The 20,076-nt window shown below is 53.1% G+C and overlaps 1 protein-coding gene across 1 annotated transcript in view; it reads right to left on the bottom strand.

Moving 5' to 3' along the window:
* The window catches only part of LOC140192889 (IQ motif and SEC7 domain-containing protein 2-like), a 41,458-nt gene extending 23,665 nt beyond the window's left edge, over positions 1–17,793 (bottom strand). The window contains exons 1-5 of the mRNA XM_072250397.1: positions 17,561–17,793; positions 5,205–6,463; positions 4,127–4,288; positions 1,477–1,599; positions 134–300 (exon numbers count right to left, since the gene is read on the bottom strand). Of these exons, the coding sequence (XP_072106498.1) occupies positions 134–300; positions 1,477–1,599; positions 4,127–4,288; positions 5,205–6,457 (1,705 nt within the window). The 5' untranslated portion in view covers positions 6,458–6,463; positions 17,561–17,793. The remainder of the gene's footprint in view (positions 1–133; positions 301–1,476; positions 1,600–4,126; positions 4,289–5,204; positions 6,464–17,560) is intronic.
* Between the last annotated feature and the right edge of the window lie 2,283 nt (positions 17,794–20,076).

The raw sequence follows: 20,076 nt of genomic DNA, 5'->3' as shown, positions 1-20,076 counted from the left end.
AAATAGATCTGGAGGTAGATTATGGTGACACAAATAAATTCTGTACTAAGTTTACTCAGACCTTGACTGAGGGTCACCTCCGCCTCCCCACCCACCTCACGCCACACCCCCTCCAACAGAGACAGGCACTCACCTCGCAGGTTCTTGATGAAGTCGTCCATTTTCATCTTGCGCTCCATCTTGACGTTGGGGCTGTACATGTCGGTGTTGAGCAGGATGATAGCGAAGGCCAGGATGAAGATGGTGTCCGGGTTGCGGAACTGACGCACCAGCGCCGGGTTGCAGATGCAGTACCGCTGGCTGGGGAGAGCGGCAGGGCGTGAGGCGTCAGACTAGACCCCCAGGGACGACAGCGCAGACCGGACCACCTGCTCTGCCCCGTCCACTGGCACGCAGGGGGCAGCAGTCTGGAGGGGGTTACAGAGACTGGGTGGGGCATCGGGGCTGGAAGGAGTCACAGAGACAGGGACGGGTGTAGGGGCCAGAGGCGTTTACAGAGACCAGGTTTAGGGGCTGGACAGGGTCAGAGACCAGGAGGAGTGTAGGGGAAGGAGGAGGTTACTGAGAGAGGGAGGAGTGTAGGGGCCAGAGGAGGTTACAGAAACAGGGAGAGGTCCCGGAATGGAGGGGGTTACAGAGACTGGGTGGGGCATTGGGGCTGGAAGGAGTCACAGAGACAGGGACGGGTGTAGGGGCCAGAGGCATTTACAGAGACCAGGATTAGGGGCTGGAGGGGGTCAGAGACTGGGAGGAGTGTCAGGGACAGAGGAGGTTACTGAGAGAGGGAGGGGTGTAGGGGCCAGAGGAGGTTACAGAGACAGGGAGAGGTCCCGGAAGGGAGGAGGTTACAGAGATGGGGAAGGGTATGGGGAAGGGAGGAGGTTATAGAGACAGGAGGAGTGTAGGGCACAGAGGAGGACGTTACTGAGAGAGGGAGGGGTGTAGGGGCCAGAGGAGGTTACAGAGACAGGGAGAGGTCCCGGAAGGGAGGGGGTTACAGAGATTGGGAAGGGTATTGGGGAGGAAGGAGGTTACAGAGACAGGAGGAGTGTGGGGGACGGGGGAGGTTAAGAAGAGAGGAGGGGTGTAGGGTCCGGAGAGGATTACAGAAATGTGGAGGAGTACAGTAGACAGAGGGCGTTACAGAAACAGGGTGTGTAAGGGAAGGTGGAGGTTACAAGGAGAAGGAGGGGTGCAGGGGCCGGAGGAGGTTACAGGGACAGGGAGGTGTGTAGGGGAGGGAGGAGGTTAAAAAGAGAGGGGTGTTGGGGCACCAGATGGGGAGGGATGTAGAGGCCGGAGAGGATTACAGGGATGGGGAGGAGTACAGTGGACAGGGAGGGCTGTAGGGTCTGGGGCGGTTATAGATGGGGAGGTGATGGTGGGGACTGCAGGCGTGTTTGCCAGGTGATGGATGAGGAGCTGTCCTGTGGGAAGTGGATGGGGACGGAGACCAACCGGGCGGGGGCCACTCACCTGAAGGATTCGATGAGCCGCTCCACCTTCTGCGCCTCGCCCTGCACGCGGATGTGAGCCTGGAACTTGCGCAGCGCCTCGTCCAGCTCCATCCCGCCAAAGTCCATCTCGTCCACCACACAGCTGAGGGGGCAACGGAGAGACGAGGGATTAATCGCGCGCGTGTGTGTGTGTGTGTGTGTGTGTGTGTGTGTGTGTGTGCGCGCGTGTGTGCGCGCACGCGCGCATATCTGTATAGCAGATGGGGGTAGGGGGAGGGCAGTCAGTTTAGCCAGCCGCTGAAAATTCTTTGTGCCATATAGCTGAGCGGTCAAATCCGGAGGAGATTGCTGTGTCCGGCGGGGAGGGTAAAATGGACTTAGTGTTGGATTATTGTAACGATTGACCATCAGTAGGGATTTGGTGTGCTGTACGTGCCTGTGGTCCTGAGGTGTATGTGTCTGCAGATGGCTGCGGTTTGGGGTTACAGACATCTCGTGCCATGATCACTGGGCAGTGACGGGGAGTAGGAAACCTCTCTGACTTTCCCCCCCGTATCTCTCTCTCCCTCTGTCCCTTTCTCTTTCTATCACTCTTCATTCCCTCTCTCTCTAACCCAGGGGTCACGGGACAGTGTTGGGGAGCAGGAACCATACCTGATTCCCCCACCTCTCTCTTTCTCCCCCTCCCCCCTTCTCTATCTCTCCACCCTCTCCATCTCTCTCTACCCCCTTCACTCTAACCCAGTGGCCTCTGGGCATTGATGGGGAGAAGGAACCCTGGCTGATTCCTGCACCTCCCCCTCTCCATTTCTCTCTGCCGCTCTCTCCTTGTCCAATTCGCTCTCCCTCTCTCTGTCCGTCTCTCTCTCTCTATAACCCAGGGGTCACTGGGCAGTCGGCCATCTCTCTCTCTCTCTCTCTAACCCAGGGGTCACTGGGCAGTACCCCACCTCTCTCTCTCTCTCTCTCTCACTCAGGAAGTGCAAATGCCACCTTGAAGGAAAACTGGTTGGGGAGGGTAAGGATTGAGAAGGGTTTTGAGAGGTGAGGGAGCGGCGAGCGTAGGGAAGTGCAAAGGTCAGAGAACGGTTTTGTAATATTGACTCCGTCCCTCTCCCCCACAAACCCTGCCCAACCTGATGAGTGTTTCCAGTTAAGGCTACTCACCAGTCGAGACGACGTTGAACTGCAGTCTCCGACGAGATTGTGGCTCAGACGGGTGTTTCTTTTAAGTTTATAGGGATGGTTTTAGTGAGGGAAAGCGGAGTTAAGGGTCAGGCTGGGGTTTAGGGACAGGGGTGCGGAGGGGTTAGGGGCCAGGCTTCCGCTCCGTGTTCGCAGGTGTGGATTGGTTAATTGATAAATCTGTTTTAGTCGTATTTCTTTAAGTTTGTAGGGCTGAATTGGGGACAGAGAGGGAAGTTGGTGTCATGTTAGGGTTTACAGACAGGGATTTGGGGGAGTTAGAGGTCAGTTTAGGGTTTAGGGGGCGGGGATGTAGCAGAGTCAGGAATCAGGCCTCCACTATGCGCTCCGTGTTCGAAGTCCAGTGACGTGGACGGGCAATGGAGGGCACCCAGAGGCCACACCTCCAATCCACGCTCGAAGGCCAGCGACGTGGTTGGGTGACGAAGGACATCCGCAGGTGCCAGGCTCTCCCAGGCCAGCGGGTCCCAAGATCAGATGTAGGATGCAGGAGGTCTGGTGGATTGGCAAGTCCAGAGTTCAGGGTCTCGTCATAGGGTAGTCTGGGGCTCGATAGTAAAGATTGAAGCCCGAATGTCTATTAGATATCCAGAGACCGAAGCCAGGAGGCCTGAAGGCCTAAGCTGGAGGATGGAGGCCCGAAGGCCTGACCTGGGTTTGGAGGACTGTATGTGTGGGCAGGTGGGAGGGAGGAAATGCACTTGCTTTGCCGTTGTCATTTATTGCTTGTTGTGTTCTTCTGAACATTGTGGGCAGGCTATGTGGCGACACTTATGGGACTGTCCCCAGGACATCCTGAGGTTATATTCGTTGCTAACGCAAATGACACATTTCGGTGCATGTTTCAACATACGTTTGATTAGTACACTCAGCGGCCACTTTGTTCGGTACCCCTGTACGTTTATATAAATATCTAATCAGCCAATCGTGTGGCAGCAAGTCAATGCATAAAAGATGCAGGCAAGGTCAAGAGGTTCAGTTGTTGTTCAGACCAAACATCATAATGGGGAAGAAATGTGACTTTGACCGTGAAATGATTGCTGGTGCCAGATGGGGTGGTTTGAGTATCTCAGAAGCTGCTGATCCCCTGGGATTTTCACTCACAACAGTCCCTGCAGTTTACAGAGAATGGTGCAAAAAACACCCAGTGAGGGGCAGTTTTGTGGGTGAAAATGCTTGTTAATGAGAGGTCAGAGGAGAATGGCCAGACTGGTTCAAGCTGACAGGAAGGGGACGGTAGCTCAAATAACAGTGGTGTGCAGAGGAGCATCTCTGAACGCATAACGCGGCGAACCGTGAAGAGGATGGACGACAGCAGCAGAAGACCACAAGCACTGGGACATACCCAATGAAGAGGCCACGGAGTTGAAATCTCAATCTTTTGTTTTGGAGGAGAGGTGGAGGAGTGGGGAGGGGCTCGGCGCGGGCGAGGCGGGGAGGGTTTGCGGAGGTGGCGGACTCACTCCAGCACGTCGCGGTTGAATTGTTTTTGCCGGTTGCCCAGAAACTCGCCGATCATCTGTCGACTCAGCCCCTTGCGCTCGAGGATAAAGCGGGCGACTCCCACCGGTGTATCCGCCACAAAGCCCCTCTCAATCAAGTACTGAATCCCCTTCTCGGGTTTCCTGCCCCAGACAAGTGAGAGGGAAGTGGGGTTAGGACACGGTGGAGGGCGTAACACGCATCTAAATTCTAAGCCTCCATTGTGCCTCCCTGTCTCCTGCTCACCACCAACGCCTGGGTCCCTTCAGCAGTGCATTGAATCTCAACGTGCAGATTCACGACTTCCAATAGATGGGGGCTGGCTATCCCCAAGTGCTGAAGCACCGTGCATCACCCCCAGAGCTCGATAGGGACACAAGAAGTACTGTCTGCTCTCTCAGGCTTGTGGAGGGAGGAGAGAATAGAGATAGAGATGGAGATGGAGACAGAGAGAGAGAGAGAGAGACGGGGAGGGGGAAAGAGAGACGGGGGAGGAAGAGAGAGACAGGGAGAGAGAGAGAGAGAGAGAGACTGGGAGGGAGGGAGAGAAGGGGAGGGAGGGAGAGACGGGGGAGGGAGGGAGAGACGGGGAGGGAGGGAGAGACGGGGAGGGAGGGAGAGACAGGGAGAGGGAGAGACAGGGAGAGGGAGAGAGAGAGTGTGATGGGGAGGGAGAGGGAGAGATGGAGTTAGAAATGGACAGTGTGTGTGAATGAAAGCAAAGAGCAAGTGAGAGATGTAGAAGATGCAGAGAGCAGAGGTTCAAGAGGTAGAGAGAGAAACAGAGAGAGAGAGAGAGAGAGAGAGAGAGAGAGAGAGAGAGAGAGAGACACAGAGACAGAGAGACAGACACAGACAGAGAGAGACAGAGACAGTGAGCAGGGGGATTTTAGAGAGAAACACAGAGGTAGAGAAGTAGCTTCGATAGAGAGATAGAGGTAAAGAGATAGAGAGAGAGAAGGAATGGATGAACCGGTGGTGCCCCACCCAGGTGGACCGTACACACCCCCGACCACACATGCAGACCGCAGAGGCACCCCGGACCCCGTGCTCACGTACTTGTTGAAGAGGTTGAGGCCGATTCGGTACTGGCGGCGCTGGAAGACGTCGTTGTTGAGGGTTGGCGAGTCCCAGCTGTGTCGGGTCTCGCGCAGGTAGGTCTGGGGGCAGGTGGGCGCCTCGGGCAGGCTGTCCCGCGACGACGAGCCCGTGCTGCAGTTGATGGTCTCGTTGGAGTTCAGCGTGCTGTCCAGGCTGTCGTTCTCGCCGTCCGAGAGCTCGGCCTCGGCCTTGCCGTCGCGGCTGGCCTCGCCGGGAGGGTCGAGGCGGCGGGGTGCGGGCGGCGGGGGAGGCGGCGGCGGGGGAGGAGGGGGAGGCGGCGGGGGAGGAGGGTGGTGGATGGGCACGGGCAGGGGCAGGGGCAGGGGCGGCAGCGGGGGCTGCGCCTCGGCCTCGTAGGCCAGCTGCCGGCCCAGCGAGCCGCGCTCTGAGCGGTCGCTCATGTCCACCGAGCTGTCGCTGGGCGGCTCGATGGTGAGCAGGGGCAAGTGGGCGGCCCGCTTGCGGTAGTCGCGGCACTCGGCGCAGGCGGCCGGCCGCCGGCCACCCGGCTCGGGGGCCTCCGACTCCCGGGGGGACGCTGCCCAGGGCTCCGAGGGGGCCGGGGAGGCGGGGGCCGAGCGGGCGCCCTCCCCTTCCTCCAGGTACAGGGTAACGTCACTGTAGCTGGTGGTGGAGTCCTCAGCCTTCACCCGCCTGGCCTCGGTCCGGCTCTCCTCGTCCTCCTCCTCCTCCTCGTCCTCCTCCTCCTCCTCCTCCTCCTCTTCCTCGTCCACCTCCTCCTCCCCCCGGCGCTCCCGGCCCAGCGCGTCGTCAATGGAGTCGGCGAGCGAGCGGACTTGCTTGGAGAAGACCTCCTCCAGCTCGGTGATCTCGTTGGTGAGGTCGCTGGAGGCCGTGGTGGAGCCGCCCTCCTGGAACTGGTCGCTGCGTTCGGAGTGGCTGCGGGAGCCGAGCCCCCGGCTCGCCGCCGACATGGCCGGCCCAGGCCCGGGCCCTGGCCCTGGCCCCATCGCCATCGTCGCCATCATCCCCCGGCCCTCGAAGCAGCCGCCGTGGCCTTGCTCATACTCCTCGAACGAGTACTGCATCCGCATGTTCGACAGCACGATGCGGCGCGACATGCGGCTCTCGCTCAGCGAGCTGCGGAGGCGCTCGAAGTTCTTGTTCATGCGGTACTGTCGGAAGGCTGTCTGGATGGTGCGGGCTGCCCGGCGGCTCAGGAAGTAGCCTCCATACTTCCTCTCCAGCATCTCCACCTGGGGGGGGGGGGAGAGGGAGCAGGGGAGAGGGAAGTGGGGAGGGGGAAAGGGGGGGAGAGGGGGAGAGGGGGAGAGGGGAGGGGGAGAGGGGGGGAGAGGGGAGGGGGAGAGGGGAAGAGGAGAGGGGAAGGGGAGGAGGGGAGGGGGAGGGGTATATGGGAGGGAGGGAGAGGGTGGAGGAAGAGGGAGAGAGGGACGTAGTTAGCAACAAGACTGGGTTGAGGGGTGTCACCATGGAAAGCGTGTTTGTGAATCTGGCGGGAGCAAAGTATGTTGGGAACGGTGAGATGGAGCACCGCGGGAGGGGTGTGGGACAGATGGCAGAGAAGGAGTGCCAGGGGTGGCGGAGTGTTGTGGGTGCAAACACACCCAGCCCTGAGACTCAAGACAGGGTCATTAGATTCCAAACAATTGGTTTATTGATCATCACAGAATGTCCTTCTGGTGCTTCCTGCTCCCTCCCCTCTCCCTTCTCATTTATCCAACCATGATTCCCCCCTCCCTCTCTCAGTCCACAATAGAGTGCCTGCATTAATCAGGATTTTGAGGAGATTTGGTATATCTGCGAAGACTCTCAGCAAATCTCTGCCGATGTATGGTGGAGAGCGTGCTGACTGGTATGGAAGGGCCACTGCACGGGATCGAGGAAGGCGGCAGAAAGTTGTAAGCTCAGCCAGCTCCATCATGTGCACCAGCCCTCCCCAAAATCCAACACGTCTTCAAAAGGCGATGCCTCAGAAAGGTGACATCCGTCATTAAGGACCCCCCACCACTCAGGATATGCTCTGTTCTCATCAGGGAGGAGGTACAGAAGCCTCAAGACACACATTCAACGATTCAGGAACATCTTCGTCCCCTCTGCCGTCAGACTTCTGAACAGACAATAAGCCCATGAACACTACCTCAGTATATCTGCTCTCTTTTTGCATACTTATTTAATCTAATTTTTAATCTCTTTCTTATCATAATTTTGCAGTTATTTTGTAAATAACACTATTCTTTGCATTTCTGGTCAGATGCTAACTGCATTTCATGGGCTTTGTATCTGTACTCGGCACAATGACAATAAAGTTGAATCTAATCTAATCATAATTCATAGTTATTTAAAATGTAAAGCGATATACTGCTGCCGCAAAACAACATATTTTACAACATGTCAGTGATAATAAACCCGACTGGCTCAACCTCTCAGGGAGGCCAAACACATGGAGACAAAACATAGAAACGGGCCCCATTGGCCTAACCTGGTCCCCTACAGTACCGTGCAAAGGCCTTAGGCACACACACACATATAGATATATATATATATATATATATATAGCTAAGGGGCTGAAGACTTTTGCACAGTACTGTAGTAATTTTATGTATCACACCATACTGCTGACGCACAAAAAAAGATTCCATGACATACCGTACATGTGCCTCAGACCCTTGCCCAGCACTGCACCTACAGGAAAGGTATCAATCAATTTGAAAGAGTATGGAAAAACTTTACAAGGATGTTGTCGGGATTTGAGGACTTGATTTATTGGTAATGGGAATGCTATCTCCTCCTGTAAAGCAGAACCAAGCAACAGGTTTCACTCCCAGATGAGATCAATTTCTTCTAGGCTCGCTTTGAGGCAGAACATGGAGGTACCTAAACAAATTCCCACAGCCCCCGATGACCCTGTGATTTTGGTCTCTGAGGCTGACATGAGACCATCCTTCAGGAGGGCGAACCCACAGAAAGCATCCGGCCCAGGCGGAGTACCTGGCCGAATACTAAAGACCTGTGCTGATCAACCGGCTGGGGTGTTCACCGATATCTTTAGTCTCAACCTCTCACTGAAGACTAAACAAGATTGGGAGAGAGAACTTAATATGACTTTTGTTAATGAAGACTGGTCGCGAGTTTTGAAAATGGTTACTTCTTCTTCGATATGTGCCAATCATTGTTTAATTCAGTTTAAAATTGTTCACCGCTATTATTTAACTATCCAAAATATTCCCTAATGTAGATAATTACTGTGATAGGTGCAAAAATGAAGTAGCTACTTTGTCACATATGTTCTGGTCATGTCCCTCGTTTAAATCTTTTTGGAAATCCTTATTTTCTACAATTTCTAAAGCTTTGAAAATTAATTTACAACCTAATACATTGACTGTTCTATCTGGAATAGCTCCGCATCATATTCAGGGTATTTCATTTTCAAACCAACATGTAATTGCATTCGCTATTGTTGGCAAGAAGAGCTATTTTATTGAAGTGGAAAGATGCCTCTGTTCCTACACTAACTCAATGGTTTCCCAAGTAACGTTATGTCTTAGTTTGGAAAAAATTAGAAGTAGAACTTTTGATCCCCGATTTGATTTTGAGAGAAGGTGGGGCTCTTTTGCTAAATATTATCATTTAATTTGAATGAATTTACATGGTTTCCTTCCAATTTTATGTTATATGAATGTGATTTGGCGGTTGCTGTTTTCTTTATATATATATATATATATATATATATATATATAAATGATTGTAAGATGTATCGCTCCGGGAGTTGGTTCCTAATGGTTTTTTTTTCTTTTTTTTGGTTTTATAGTTCGTGGGTTTTTTTTGCAGTTAGCTGGGGTTCTCTTTTTTCCTTCTTCTTTTATAAATTTTTTTTCATTAGCATATATGTTTTTTTTCAGCTTTATTAATTATATATATACTAATTTGTTGAATTTCTATATTTTATAGCTGTATAAGATTATATATTAATAAAAAGATTTAAAAATTAAGTGAGTCTTTAGTCCCTCTCTTCAGTAGCCTGAGGAGAACGTGGTGACCTGCCTCAATGACTATCATCCTGCAACACTTACATCCTCTGTGATGAAGCGTTTTGAGAGGTTGGTGATGAAGCATAACAACTCCTGCCTGAGGAGTAACCTGGATCTGCTCCAGTTTGCCTAATGTCACAACGGGTCAACAGAAGGTGACATCTTATTGGAATTCACTCAACCCTGGAACATCTGGACAACAAACTTGTACATCAGGATGCTCTTTATCGACTACAGCTCGGCATTCAATACTATTATCCACTCAAAGCTGATCAATAAGCTCCAAGACCTGGGTAACTGGATCCTCAATTTTCTCACTTGCAGACCCTAGTCAGTTCAGATGGGCAGCAACATCTCCACAATCTCCATCAGCACAAGTTCACCACAGGGCTGAGTGCTTAGCCCCCTGCTCTACTCGCTTTACACTTATGACTGTGTGGCTAAGCACAGTTCCAATGCCATATTTAAGTTTGCTGACGACACCACTGTCATCAGATCATTACACAGTGCATTGAGGTAAAACAATAACAATGCAGAATAAAGTGTAACAGTTATGGAGAAAGTGCAGTGTATGCAGACGATAAGGGTGCAAGATCATAACAAAGTAGACTATGGCCTGATGAAGGGTCTTGGTAACTGTTCATTTCCATAGCTGTTGCCCTTGGTAGTGGGGTGGAGATGCGTCTCTACCAAAGGAGGTGTAAGGTGCTCCACTAGCCTGCAGGTCCCCCGGGGCAAGGTGTAGCACCTGTTTAACCCCCTGATCAGGGTCACCTGAAGCTGTGGGAGGAGGTGGTGGATGGTCATATGAGCAGCCGGTGCAGATCACATGTGACTACTGACACCAGGCAGATGATCTCTGAAGAGTATTGATAATGACTGGGGTCACCCGTCCTGTAAAGACACTGCCCAGAAGAAGGCGATGGCAAACCACTTCTGTAGAAAACTTTGCCAAGGACAATACCCACATTATATGACACGGCACAAAACGAACAAACTGAGCGGTAAGTGGAGAGGGCCCGTCCGGGCCTCTGAGTCGTGATGCCACAGCTACCTAACGACCCCGATTACCGAATCACGGGACAATTTACAACGACCAAGGAGCCTTTGGACAGTGGGAGGAAACTGGAGCACCTAGGGAAATCCCACACACTCCATGGGGAGAACGTACAGAATGGAGTCAGAAATGAACTCCGAACACCAAGCTGTATCAGTGCTGCACCAAGTGCTACGCTACTGTGGCGCCAAGCACGCATGAGGTGCGTTTGACGGCTCTGGGTCTCCACTCGCAAAGGTTTAGAATGATGGCAGATATGATTGAAACTTAGCGGATGTTAGATAGGGAGGACGTTCATATAGTGGGGGGAGTTCAGGACCAGAGGGAACAGCCTCAGAACTTAAGGATGTCCCTTTGGAACAGAGATGAGGAGGAACTTCTTTAGCCAGAGGGTGGTGCATCCGTGGAATTCATTGCCACAGAAGGCTGTGGAGGCCAGGTCATTGAGGGTATTTAAGAATTGATAGGTTCTTGAATGGTGAGGGGTTACGGGGAGAACGGGAATGCTAAAAAAAAAAGTCAGCCATGACCGAATGGGGGGACATCCAGAACGGCGTTGCAATTGAACTCTGAACTCCAAAATGTCTTGTGATGTAATTGCGGTGCGCTAACCGTAACGCCACTGTGGCGCCCACGTTACCTCACTGTAATAATGCACGTAACATTATGCCGTCGTACATAAACACGTCCTTCACACTTTATGTCAACCTGCCAGTCTCTGGGCCATGCTGCTCAGGGACTTACGGTATCTAGCCCAGTACAGGAACAGGCCCTTCGGCCAACAACGTCACTAAAAAGTAAATCAAACACTAATCCCTCCTGCCTCCACAATGTCCATATCCTTCCACCGTCCTCACATCCATGTGCCTACCCAAAACGTCTTTTAAACGTCTCTAATGTACTTGCCTGTACCACCACACCAGGTAGCGCATTCTGGGCATTTGTATTGTGACTGTCTGTGCTGAAGAGTAACTCTACGTGCTATGAGTGACTGTACGTACTGTGTTTTTGCACCTTGGCCCAGAGGAACGATGTTTTGTTTAGCTGTATGGCTGAAGGATGATGAACTCGCTTTCGAGTGCATTGATCAAGATTCCAATGTCTGCAGAGCCTCTTGGGTTCACATTACGAGTCATGACTCTGTATCAACATCGAGAAAACCGTTCACTGCTCTTACAGCCGAGGCTGTTCTTGAGACTGTGCGCGTTCACCTTACCTTCACCCCTCATGGCTTTGTACCCCTAAGATTGCTCGGACCATCAGCTATAGGAACAGAGTTAGGCCATTTGGCCCATCGAGTGTGCTGCACCATTCCATCATGGCTTATCCATTTTTCCTCTCGGCCTCAAATGGTGCAAGCTGAATCATCTGCGACTCAACTTCGGTAAGACACAGGAAATGGTGATGGACTTTAGGAAGAGTAAGCCTGCACTGCTCCCCGTTGGTGGGGATGTGGTGTGGACCTGCAGGTAGCTGGAGGTGCACCTGGAGTGGAGCACCAACACAGAGGCTGGGAGAAGGGCCAGAGTCGCCTTGACTTCCTGAGGAGACCAAGGTCATTTGGAGTCTGCAGACCTCTCCTTCACACGTTCTACCAGTCTGTTGTCGCCAGTACAATCTTCTATGCGATGGTGTGCTGTGGCAATGGCATCAACACGGGTGATACCAACAGGCTCAATAAACTGATCAGAAAGGCTGGCTCTGTTATAGGAGTCAACCTGGACACACTGGGGGCTGTGGTAGAACAAAGGACCTTACGGAAAACTCTGACAATGTTTCTCACCCTCTGCATGCCACCTTGGCTGAACAGAGGAGCACGCTTAGTAATAGATTAAGACAACTGCACTGCTCCAAAGAGCGCTATGTGAGGTCATTCTTACCCTCTGCCATTAGGCTCTGTAATGAGTCAACCTATATCTGGGGAAGTGATGACCCCCTCCTGTTAGACTGTTTGAGGGAATTTATTTTTTATTCTTTCTGTTTCTCTTCTAGTATTTGTATATCGGTGCACTTGTAATGCCACTGTGACACCGTAATTTCCTTTGGGATCAATAAAGTATCTGTCTCCTTCCTTTTCCCCGTCTGCCCTGTCTAATCAAGAACCAATCTACCTCTGCCTTAAACATACCCAATGACTTGGCCTCCTCAGCTGCCTGTGGCAACGAATTCCACAGATTTACCACTCTCTGGCTAAAGAAATTCCTCCTCATCTCCGTTCTAAATGGACACCCCTCTATTCCGAGGCTGTGTCCTCTGGTCTTGGGCTCTCCCTCCATGGGAAACTTCCTCCCCATATCCACTCTATCGAGGCCCTTCAGCATTCGATAGGTTGCAATGAGATCACCCCCTCACTCTTCTGAATTAGTGAGTACAGCCCCGGAGCCAACAAATGCTCCTTATATGATAATCCTTTCATTCCCGGAATCATTCTCATGAACCACCTCTGAACCCTCTCTATTTCTGAGATAAGGGGCCTAAAACAGCTGACAATACTCCAAGTGAGGCCTCACCAGTGCCTTATAAAGCTTCAACATTACATCCTTGCTTTTATGTTCTAGTCCTCTTGAAATGAATTGCTCACATTGCATTTGCCTTCCTCACCGCTGACTCAGTCTGCAAATTAAGAACCATAGAACCATAGAAACTACAGCACAGAAACAGGCCCTTTGGCCCTTCTTGGCTGTGCCGAACCATTTTCTGCCTAGTCCCACTGACCTGCACACGGACCATATCCCTCCATACACCTCCCATCCATGTATCTGTCCAATTTATTCTTAAATGTTAAAAAAGAACCCGCATTTACCACCTCGTCTGGCAGCTCATTTCATACTCCCACCACTCTCTGTGTGAAGAAGCCCCCCCTAATGTTCCCTTTAAACTTTTCCCCCCTCACCCTTAACCCATGTCCTCTGGTTTTTTTCTCCCCTTGCCTCAGTGGAAAAAGCCTGCTTTCATTCACTCTATCTATACCCATCATAATTTTATATACCTCTATCAAATCTTCCTTCATTCTTCTACGCTCCAGGGAATAAAGTCCTAACCTATTCAACCTTTCTCTGTAACTGAGTTTCTCAAGTCCCGGCAACATCCTTGTAAACCTCCTCTGCACTCTTTCAACCTTATTTATATCCTTCCTGTAATTTGGTGACCAAAACTGAACACAATACTCCAGATTCGGCCTCACCAATGCCTTATACAACCTCATCATAACATTCCAGCTCTTATACTCAATACTTCGATTAATAACGGCCAATGTACCAAAAGCTCTCTTTACGACCCTATCTACCTGTGACGACACTTTTAGGGAATTTTGTATCTGTATTCCCAGATCCCTCTGTTCCACTGCACTCCTAAGTGCCTTACCATTAACCCTGTATGTTCTACGTTGGTTTGTCCTTCCAACATGCAATACCTCACACTTGTCAGTATTAAACTCCATCTGCTATTTTTCAGCCCATTTTTCCAGCTGGTCCAAGTTCCCCTGCAGGCTCTGAAAACCTTCCTCACTGTCTACTACACCTCCAATCTTTGTATCATCAGCAAATTTGCTGATCCAATTTACCACATTATCATCCAGATCATTGATATAGATGACAAATAACAATGGACCCAGCACTAATCCCTGTGGCACACCACTAGTCACAGGCCTCCACTCGGAGAAGCAATTCTCTGCCACCACTCTCTGCTTCTTCCATCGAGCCAATGTCTAATCCAATTTACCACCTCTCCATGTATACCTAGCGACTGAATTTTCCTAACTAACCTCCCATGCGGGACCTTGTCAAAGGCCTTACTGAAGTCAATGTAGACAATATCCACTGCCTTCCCTTCATCCACTTTCCTGGTAATCTCCTCGAAAAACTCCAACAGATTGGTCAAACATGACCTACCACGCACAAAGCCATGTTGACTCTCCCTAATAAGCCCCTGTCTATCCAAATGCTTGTAGATTCTGTCTCTTAGTACTCCCTCCAATAACTTACCTACTACTCACCGGCCTATAATTTCCCGGATTACTTTTCGATCCTTTTTTAAACAGCGGAACAACATGAGCCACTCTCCAATCCTCCGGCACATCACCTGTAGACAGCGACATTTTAAATATTTCTGCCAGGGCCCCCGCAATTTCAACACTAGTCTCCTTCGAGGTCTTTAAATTAACCTTTAAAGAGTCCCGCACGAGGTCCCGAGTCCCTTTGCAGCTCTGATTTTTGAATTTTTCTTTCATGCCATTCCCATCACGCAAGTGTAAAGGAGAAGGAAGTGATCGGACGTAGCACAAAAAAAGGTTTGGCGTGGTAGTGTCGTGGTTAGCACAACACTTTACAGTACCAGCGACCAGGGTTCAATTCCCACTGCTGACCGCAACGAGTTTGTACCTTCTCCCCGTGACCGCCTGTGTTCCGTAGGCTACCTGGCTGTTGTAAATTATCCTGTGATTAGAACATAAGGACAAAAGAAGCAGGAGGCCATCTGCTCCACCATTCAATAAGACCAAGGCCGATCTGGCCATGGACTCATCTCCTCCTACCTGCCTTTTCCCCACAACCCTTAATCCCCCTACTATGCAAAAATCTATCCAACCTTGTCTTAAATATATTTACTGAGGTAGCCTGCACTGCTTCATTGGGCAGAGAATTCCACAGATTCACCACTCTCTGGGAAAAGCAGTTCCTCCTCATCTCCGTCCTAAATCTATTCCCCTGAATCTTGAGGCTATGCCTCCTAGTTCTAGTGTCACCTACCAGTGCAAACAACTTTCCTGCCTCTATCTTATCTATCCCTTTCATAATTTTGTATGTTTCCTCTCATTCTTCTGAATTCCAGCGAGTACAGTCCCAGGCAATTCAATCTCTCCTCTTAGTCTAACCCCCTCATCTCTGGAATCAAGCTGGTGAACCTCCTCTGCACCGCCTCCAAAGCCACTATATCCGTCCTCAAGTAAGGAGACCAGAACTGCATTCAGTACTCCAGGTAAGGCTAAGATTAAATCTGGGGACTGCTGGGCGGAGCGGCTCTTAGGGCTGGAAGGGACTATTCCACATTGCATCTCAATAAGTTTAAAACAAATTATTAAAAAAGATTCAAGATTGTTTAATGTCATTTCCAGTACACAAGCGTACATGAGAATGGAATAATTGTTATTCTGGATCCGATACAGTCACAAAAAACAGGATAAGATAGATATAATAAATACGCACGATAACTTCTATACATTGTTTGATTGTACGTCCATAAAGTGACGCCAGTCACAAGGGTGTCTGTACATAAGATGACTAACAGGAAATGATAAAGGGGTGGTATTTGGGGGTGTGGAGGGGTGGGTTACTGGGTGGAGCTGTTGATCAGCCTGACTGCTTGGGGAAAGTAACTGTTTACGAGTCTGGTGGTCCTGGTGTGGATGCTACGTAGCCTCCCCGCTGATGGAAGTGGGACAAACGGTCCATGAGCAGGGTGGGTGGGATCCTTCATGATGTTACTGGCCCTTTTCCAGACCTTTCTGTCTATGTGTCCTTGATGGCGGGTAGGCTGGTGCTGGTGACGCATTAACTGCCCGTTATCGAAACTTCCTGCCGCCGCAGTGTGGTTTCCTCACCACACAGTGATGCAGCTTGTCAGGATGCTCTCTGCTATGTATCTGATCATCTCTCAGTCTCCTACACTCCAGCCTGTCCCACCTCTCCCTGTAACTCAGTCTCCCGAGACCCGGCAAATCTTTTCCATGCCTTTCCCACAGCAGGCTGACCGAAAGACACACAGTACTCAAAGTCTGGACTCGCCAGTGTCCTGACCTTCTCACTTCTCTGCTCAGTGCCCCGACTAGTGAAGGCTAGGGTGCCGAAAGGCTTAAAGCTATCCTGTCAGTAAAGAGAAGGAGAGAGGAAGAGAGACTCTGTGTGTGTGTGAGAGAGAGAGAGAGAGAGAGAGCGCAAGAGCAAGCGAGAGAGAGAGACAGACAGAGAGAGAGAGCGCTAGAGAGAGAGAGACAGAGCTAGAGAGAGAGAATGTGTGTGAGTGAGAGAGAGACAGACAGAGAGAGAGCTGGAGAGAGTGCTAGAGATAAAGAGAGAGAGAAAGGGAAAGAGAGAGAGAGTGTGTGTGTGTGTGAGAGAGAGAAGACAGCAAGAGAGACAGAGATAGTTTGAAGATGAGAGAGGGAGGGGATGAGAGACAGATAGTGAGAGCAAGGAGACAAAAGAGAGAGGACAAGAAAAAGAGAGCAGGGGTATCTGAGAGAGACAGACAGACAGGAGGGGGATGAGTGAGAAAGTAGCTGTGATGATGATCTCAGGGAACAGCATCCCTGTATTCCAAGGTCTCTCTGTTTACTGTGAAGTCCTAGCTGATCTTAGTTTTGGAATTTAATTTGAATAATTTATTTATTTGTTTAGAATTGCAGCAGGGAATAGGCCCTTCCAGCCTGACGAGTCTCACTGCCCAGCAACCCACTGATTTAACCCTCACCTGCCCACGGGGCAGTTTACAATGACCAAGTGACCTACCAACTGGTACGTCTTTGGAGTGTGGGACGATATAAGTGCAGTCACGGGGAGAAGGCACCAATCCCTCACAGAACGGCGCCAGAACTGAACTCCAAACTCTGGAAAGCCCCGAGTTGCAACTGCGTCGCGCTAACCGCTACTCTAGCGAGGTGCCCTGGATAAATCGGAGTGTCAGGCGACGTGTACTTTTAATTTGAGCTTTACCGGACATCCAAAGCACACAGTGAAAGCGTGCCATTTGCGTTGGATCAGAAAGTGGCAGGAAGTGCGGCCACATGGCCTGCCCACAACTCACTAACGCTAACCCGTACGCTTTTGCACTGTGGGAAGAAACCAGGGCACGTGGAGGAAACCCACACGTACAAACTCCTTACAGACCGCGGCGGGAGTCGAACCCAAGATCAACCTTACTGTAAAGTGGCTGTGCAAAGTGGGAAGGGGACAAGCTGAGGAGGCATAGGGACAGCAGGGGTGAGGTGAGTTGTAGTGTAAGGAGGGGAACAGCTGAGGAGTGTGGGGAGGGGAAAAACAAGGTAGGGTGTCAGAACAGATGAGAGAGGGAGAAGGCAATGGAGGCCTAGGGACGGTGGTACAGGGTAGGGTTTGGGTAAGTCGAGGGTGCCGTAAGGGAGTGTGTGAGGACATTGTGTTGGGAAAGGTCGGTGCGTGAGGGGGCATGGGAGGCCATGTTGCCAAGGTCAGGGGTCAGAGGTTCAATCCCTCCCCACCCCACCCCGGTACCTTCTTGTCCTGCAGGTCCGTGGAGAGCTCATAGCTGTCGGAGAGGGACTTGGGCCTCTTGCTGGCGTCTTCTTCCTCCTGCTTGCGGAGGGCGAGGCTGGCGGGCTGGTGCCTTGCCCGCTGGGCCCACTGCAGCTCCGGGCAGTGGGGGCGGCTGTGGGGGGGGCGGGGGCGGCTCGAACTGCTCAGGCTTCCCCTCCGCCTGACACCGGTATGCTGTCTGGCCACACGGGCTCTCCACTACCGTGACCGAGTCGCTGCTCTGGCCATCTGCGTCCGCGCTGCGGGGTGGGGTGGGGGGGAGAGAGAAGACAGTCACTAGGGGGCCCAGAGGAAACCCCACCTTCCTCCTCCCCTTATTCCAGGCACCATGGCCCGTTGCCTCCATTCACAAACTGAACCTCGCAAGAAAATGCACTGTGGGATCTTGTTGTGCGCAGGGGATCAGTGGCCTTTAACTAAAAACTCTCAACCTTGTTAAACAACACCCAGTGTCAAAGCAATTCTCCCTCTCTGCTCCCCTCTCACCGGTCTCCCCCTGCCCTCTCTCCTCTCCCTCCCTCCACTCCCTAGCCCACTTTCACCCCTTCCTCCCTCTGCCTCTCCCTCCCTCCCACCATCTCTCTCCCCTCCCCTCTCACAGGTCTTTCTCTCCCTTCTCACCTTCCCTCCCTCCTTCTCTCTCTCTCTCCACTGCCTAGCCCACTTTCACCCCTCTCACTGGCCTCTCCCTTCCCTCTCTCTCTCATCCCCTCTCCCTCTTTATCTCTCCCTCTCTCTCTCTCCATCCTCCCCTCTTCCTTCCACTCTATCTCCCGCTCTCTCCCCCACCCCCTCCTTCCCTCTCCCACCCCCCTGCTCTCCTGCCCTGCCCTGCCCTCCCTGTCTACCAGCTTGGCACATTCCTCAGCAGCCGGGAACCGTGTCCCGGCCCAGCCTGTTGTACCTACGTGCAGAGCAGGGCCCTGCTGGCCGGCCTGTTGCCCCGAGCCGTTCGGGGACTGCCCAGGGCAGCTGCCCTCTCCATCACCGAGCCCAGGGACGGCATGCTCAGCCGGGCCATGGTGCGCTGGCAAAGGGCCTCGCCCGGCCGGGACCCCCCGCACTATTCCTGTCGCCCAACTTCTGCCGATCAGGAAGAAAACAAGGTTTTGTGCCAGGCCCCTCCTACACCCGGCAGTCAGCTGGGAGAGAGGGAGAGAGAAGAGGGAGGGGGCAGGAGAGAGGGAGGGAAATGCAAAGGGAATGAGAGGGAAGGGAGGGAGGGAGAGCGGAGGGGTGGGGGGGGAGAGGGAAGTAGAGAGAGGGAGGGAGGTAAAGAGCGGAGTGGTGAGGGGAGGGGGAGAGAGGGAGGGAGATGCAAAGGGAATGAGAGGGGAGAGGGGGAGGGGAGAGGGTGAGGGGAGAGGGGGAGGGGAGAGGGTGAGAGGAGAGGGGAGTGGGGAGGGAGGAGGAGAGGGGAAAAGAGGGAGGGGAGAAGGGGAGAGAGGGAGAGGGAGGGGAGAGAGGGAGAGGGAGGGGAGAAGGGGAGAGAGGGGGAGGGAGAAGGGGAGAGAGGGGGAGGGAGGGGGAGAGAGGGGGAGGGAGGGGGAGAGAGGGGGAGGGAGGGGGAGGGAGGGGGAGGGGGGGAGGGAGGGGGAGAGAGGGGGAGAGAGAGAGTGGGAGAGGGGGGGGAGAGAGGGAGGGGAGGGGGGAGAGAGGGAGGGGAGGGGGGAGAGAGGGAGGGGAGGGGGGGGAGAGAGGGAGGGGAGGGGGGGGAGAGAGGGAGGGGAGGGGGGGGAGAGAGGGAGGGGAGGGGAGGGGGGGAGAGAGGGAGGGGAGGGGAGGGGGGGAGAGAGGGAGGGGAGGGGAGGGGGGAGAGAGGGGAGGGGGGAGAGAGGGAGGGGAGGGGGGAGAGGGAGGGGAGGGGGGAGAGGGAGGGGAGGGGGGAGAGAGGGAGGGGGGAGAGAGGGAGGGGGGGAGAGAGGGAGGGGAGGGGAGAGGGGGAGGGAGGGGAGAGGGGGAGGGGGGAGAGAGAGGGGAGGGGGGGAGGGGGGAGAGAGAGGGGAGGGGGAGAGGGGAGGGGGAGAGGGGGAGAGGGGAGGGGGAGGGGAGGGGAGGGGGAGAGAGGGAGGGAGGAGGGAGGGAGAGGGAGAGGGAGGGGAGTGGGGAGGGAGGAGGAGAGGGGAGAAGGGGGAGGGAGGGGGGAGAAGAGGAGAGAGGGGAGAAGGGGGAGGGGGAGGGAGAGGAGGGAAGAAGGGGGAGGGAGAGGGGGGAGGGAGAGGGGAGAGGAGGGAGGGAGGGGGAGGGAGGGAGAGGGGAGGGGAGAAGGGGGAGAGAGGGAGGGGGAGAGGGGAGAGGGAGGGGGAGAGGGGGAGGGAGGGAGAGGGGAGGGGGAGAGGGGGGGAGAGGGGGAGGGAGGGGGAGATGGGGAGGGAGGGGGAGAGGGGGAGAAGGGGAGGAGGAGAGAGGGGAGGGGGGAGAGAGGGGAGGGGAAGGAGGGAGGAAGAGAGGGAAGTAGAGGGGGAGGGAGGGGG

The sequence above is a fragment of the Mobula birostris genome, unplaced genomic scaffold, assembly GCF_030028105.1.
Source record: "Mobula birostris isolate sMobBir1 unplaced genomic scaffold, sMobBir1.hap1 scaffold_2997, whole genome shotgun sequence".
Classification (NCBI taxonomy): Eukaryota; Metazoa; Chordata; class Chondrichthyes; order Myliobatiformes; family Myliobatidae; genus Mobula; species Mobula birostris.
Note: the sequence above shows the minus strand (reverse complement) of the source record. Positions and strands in the feature narration are given on the sequence as shown.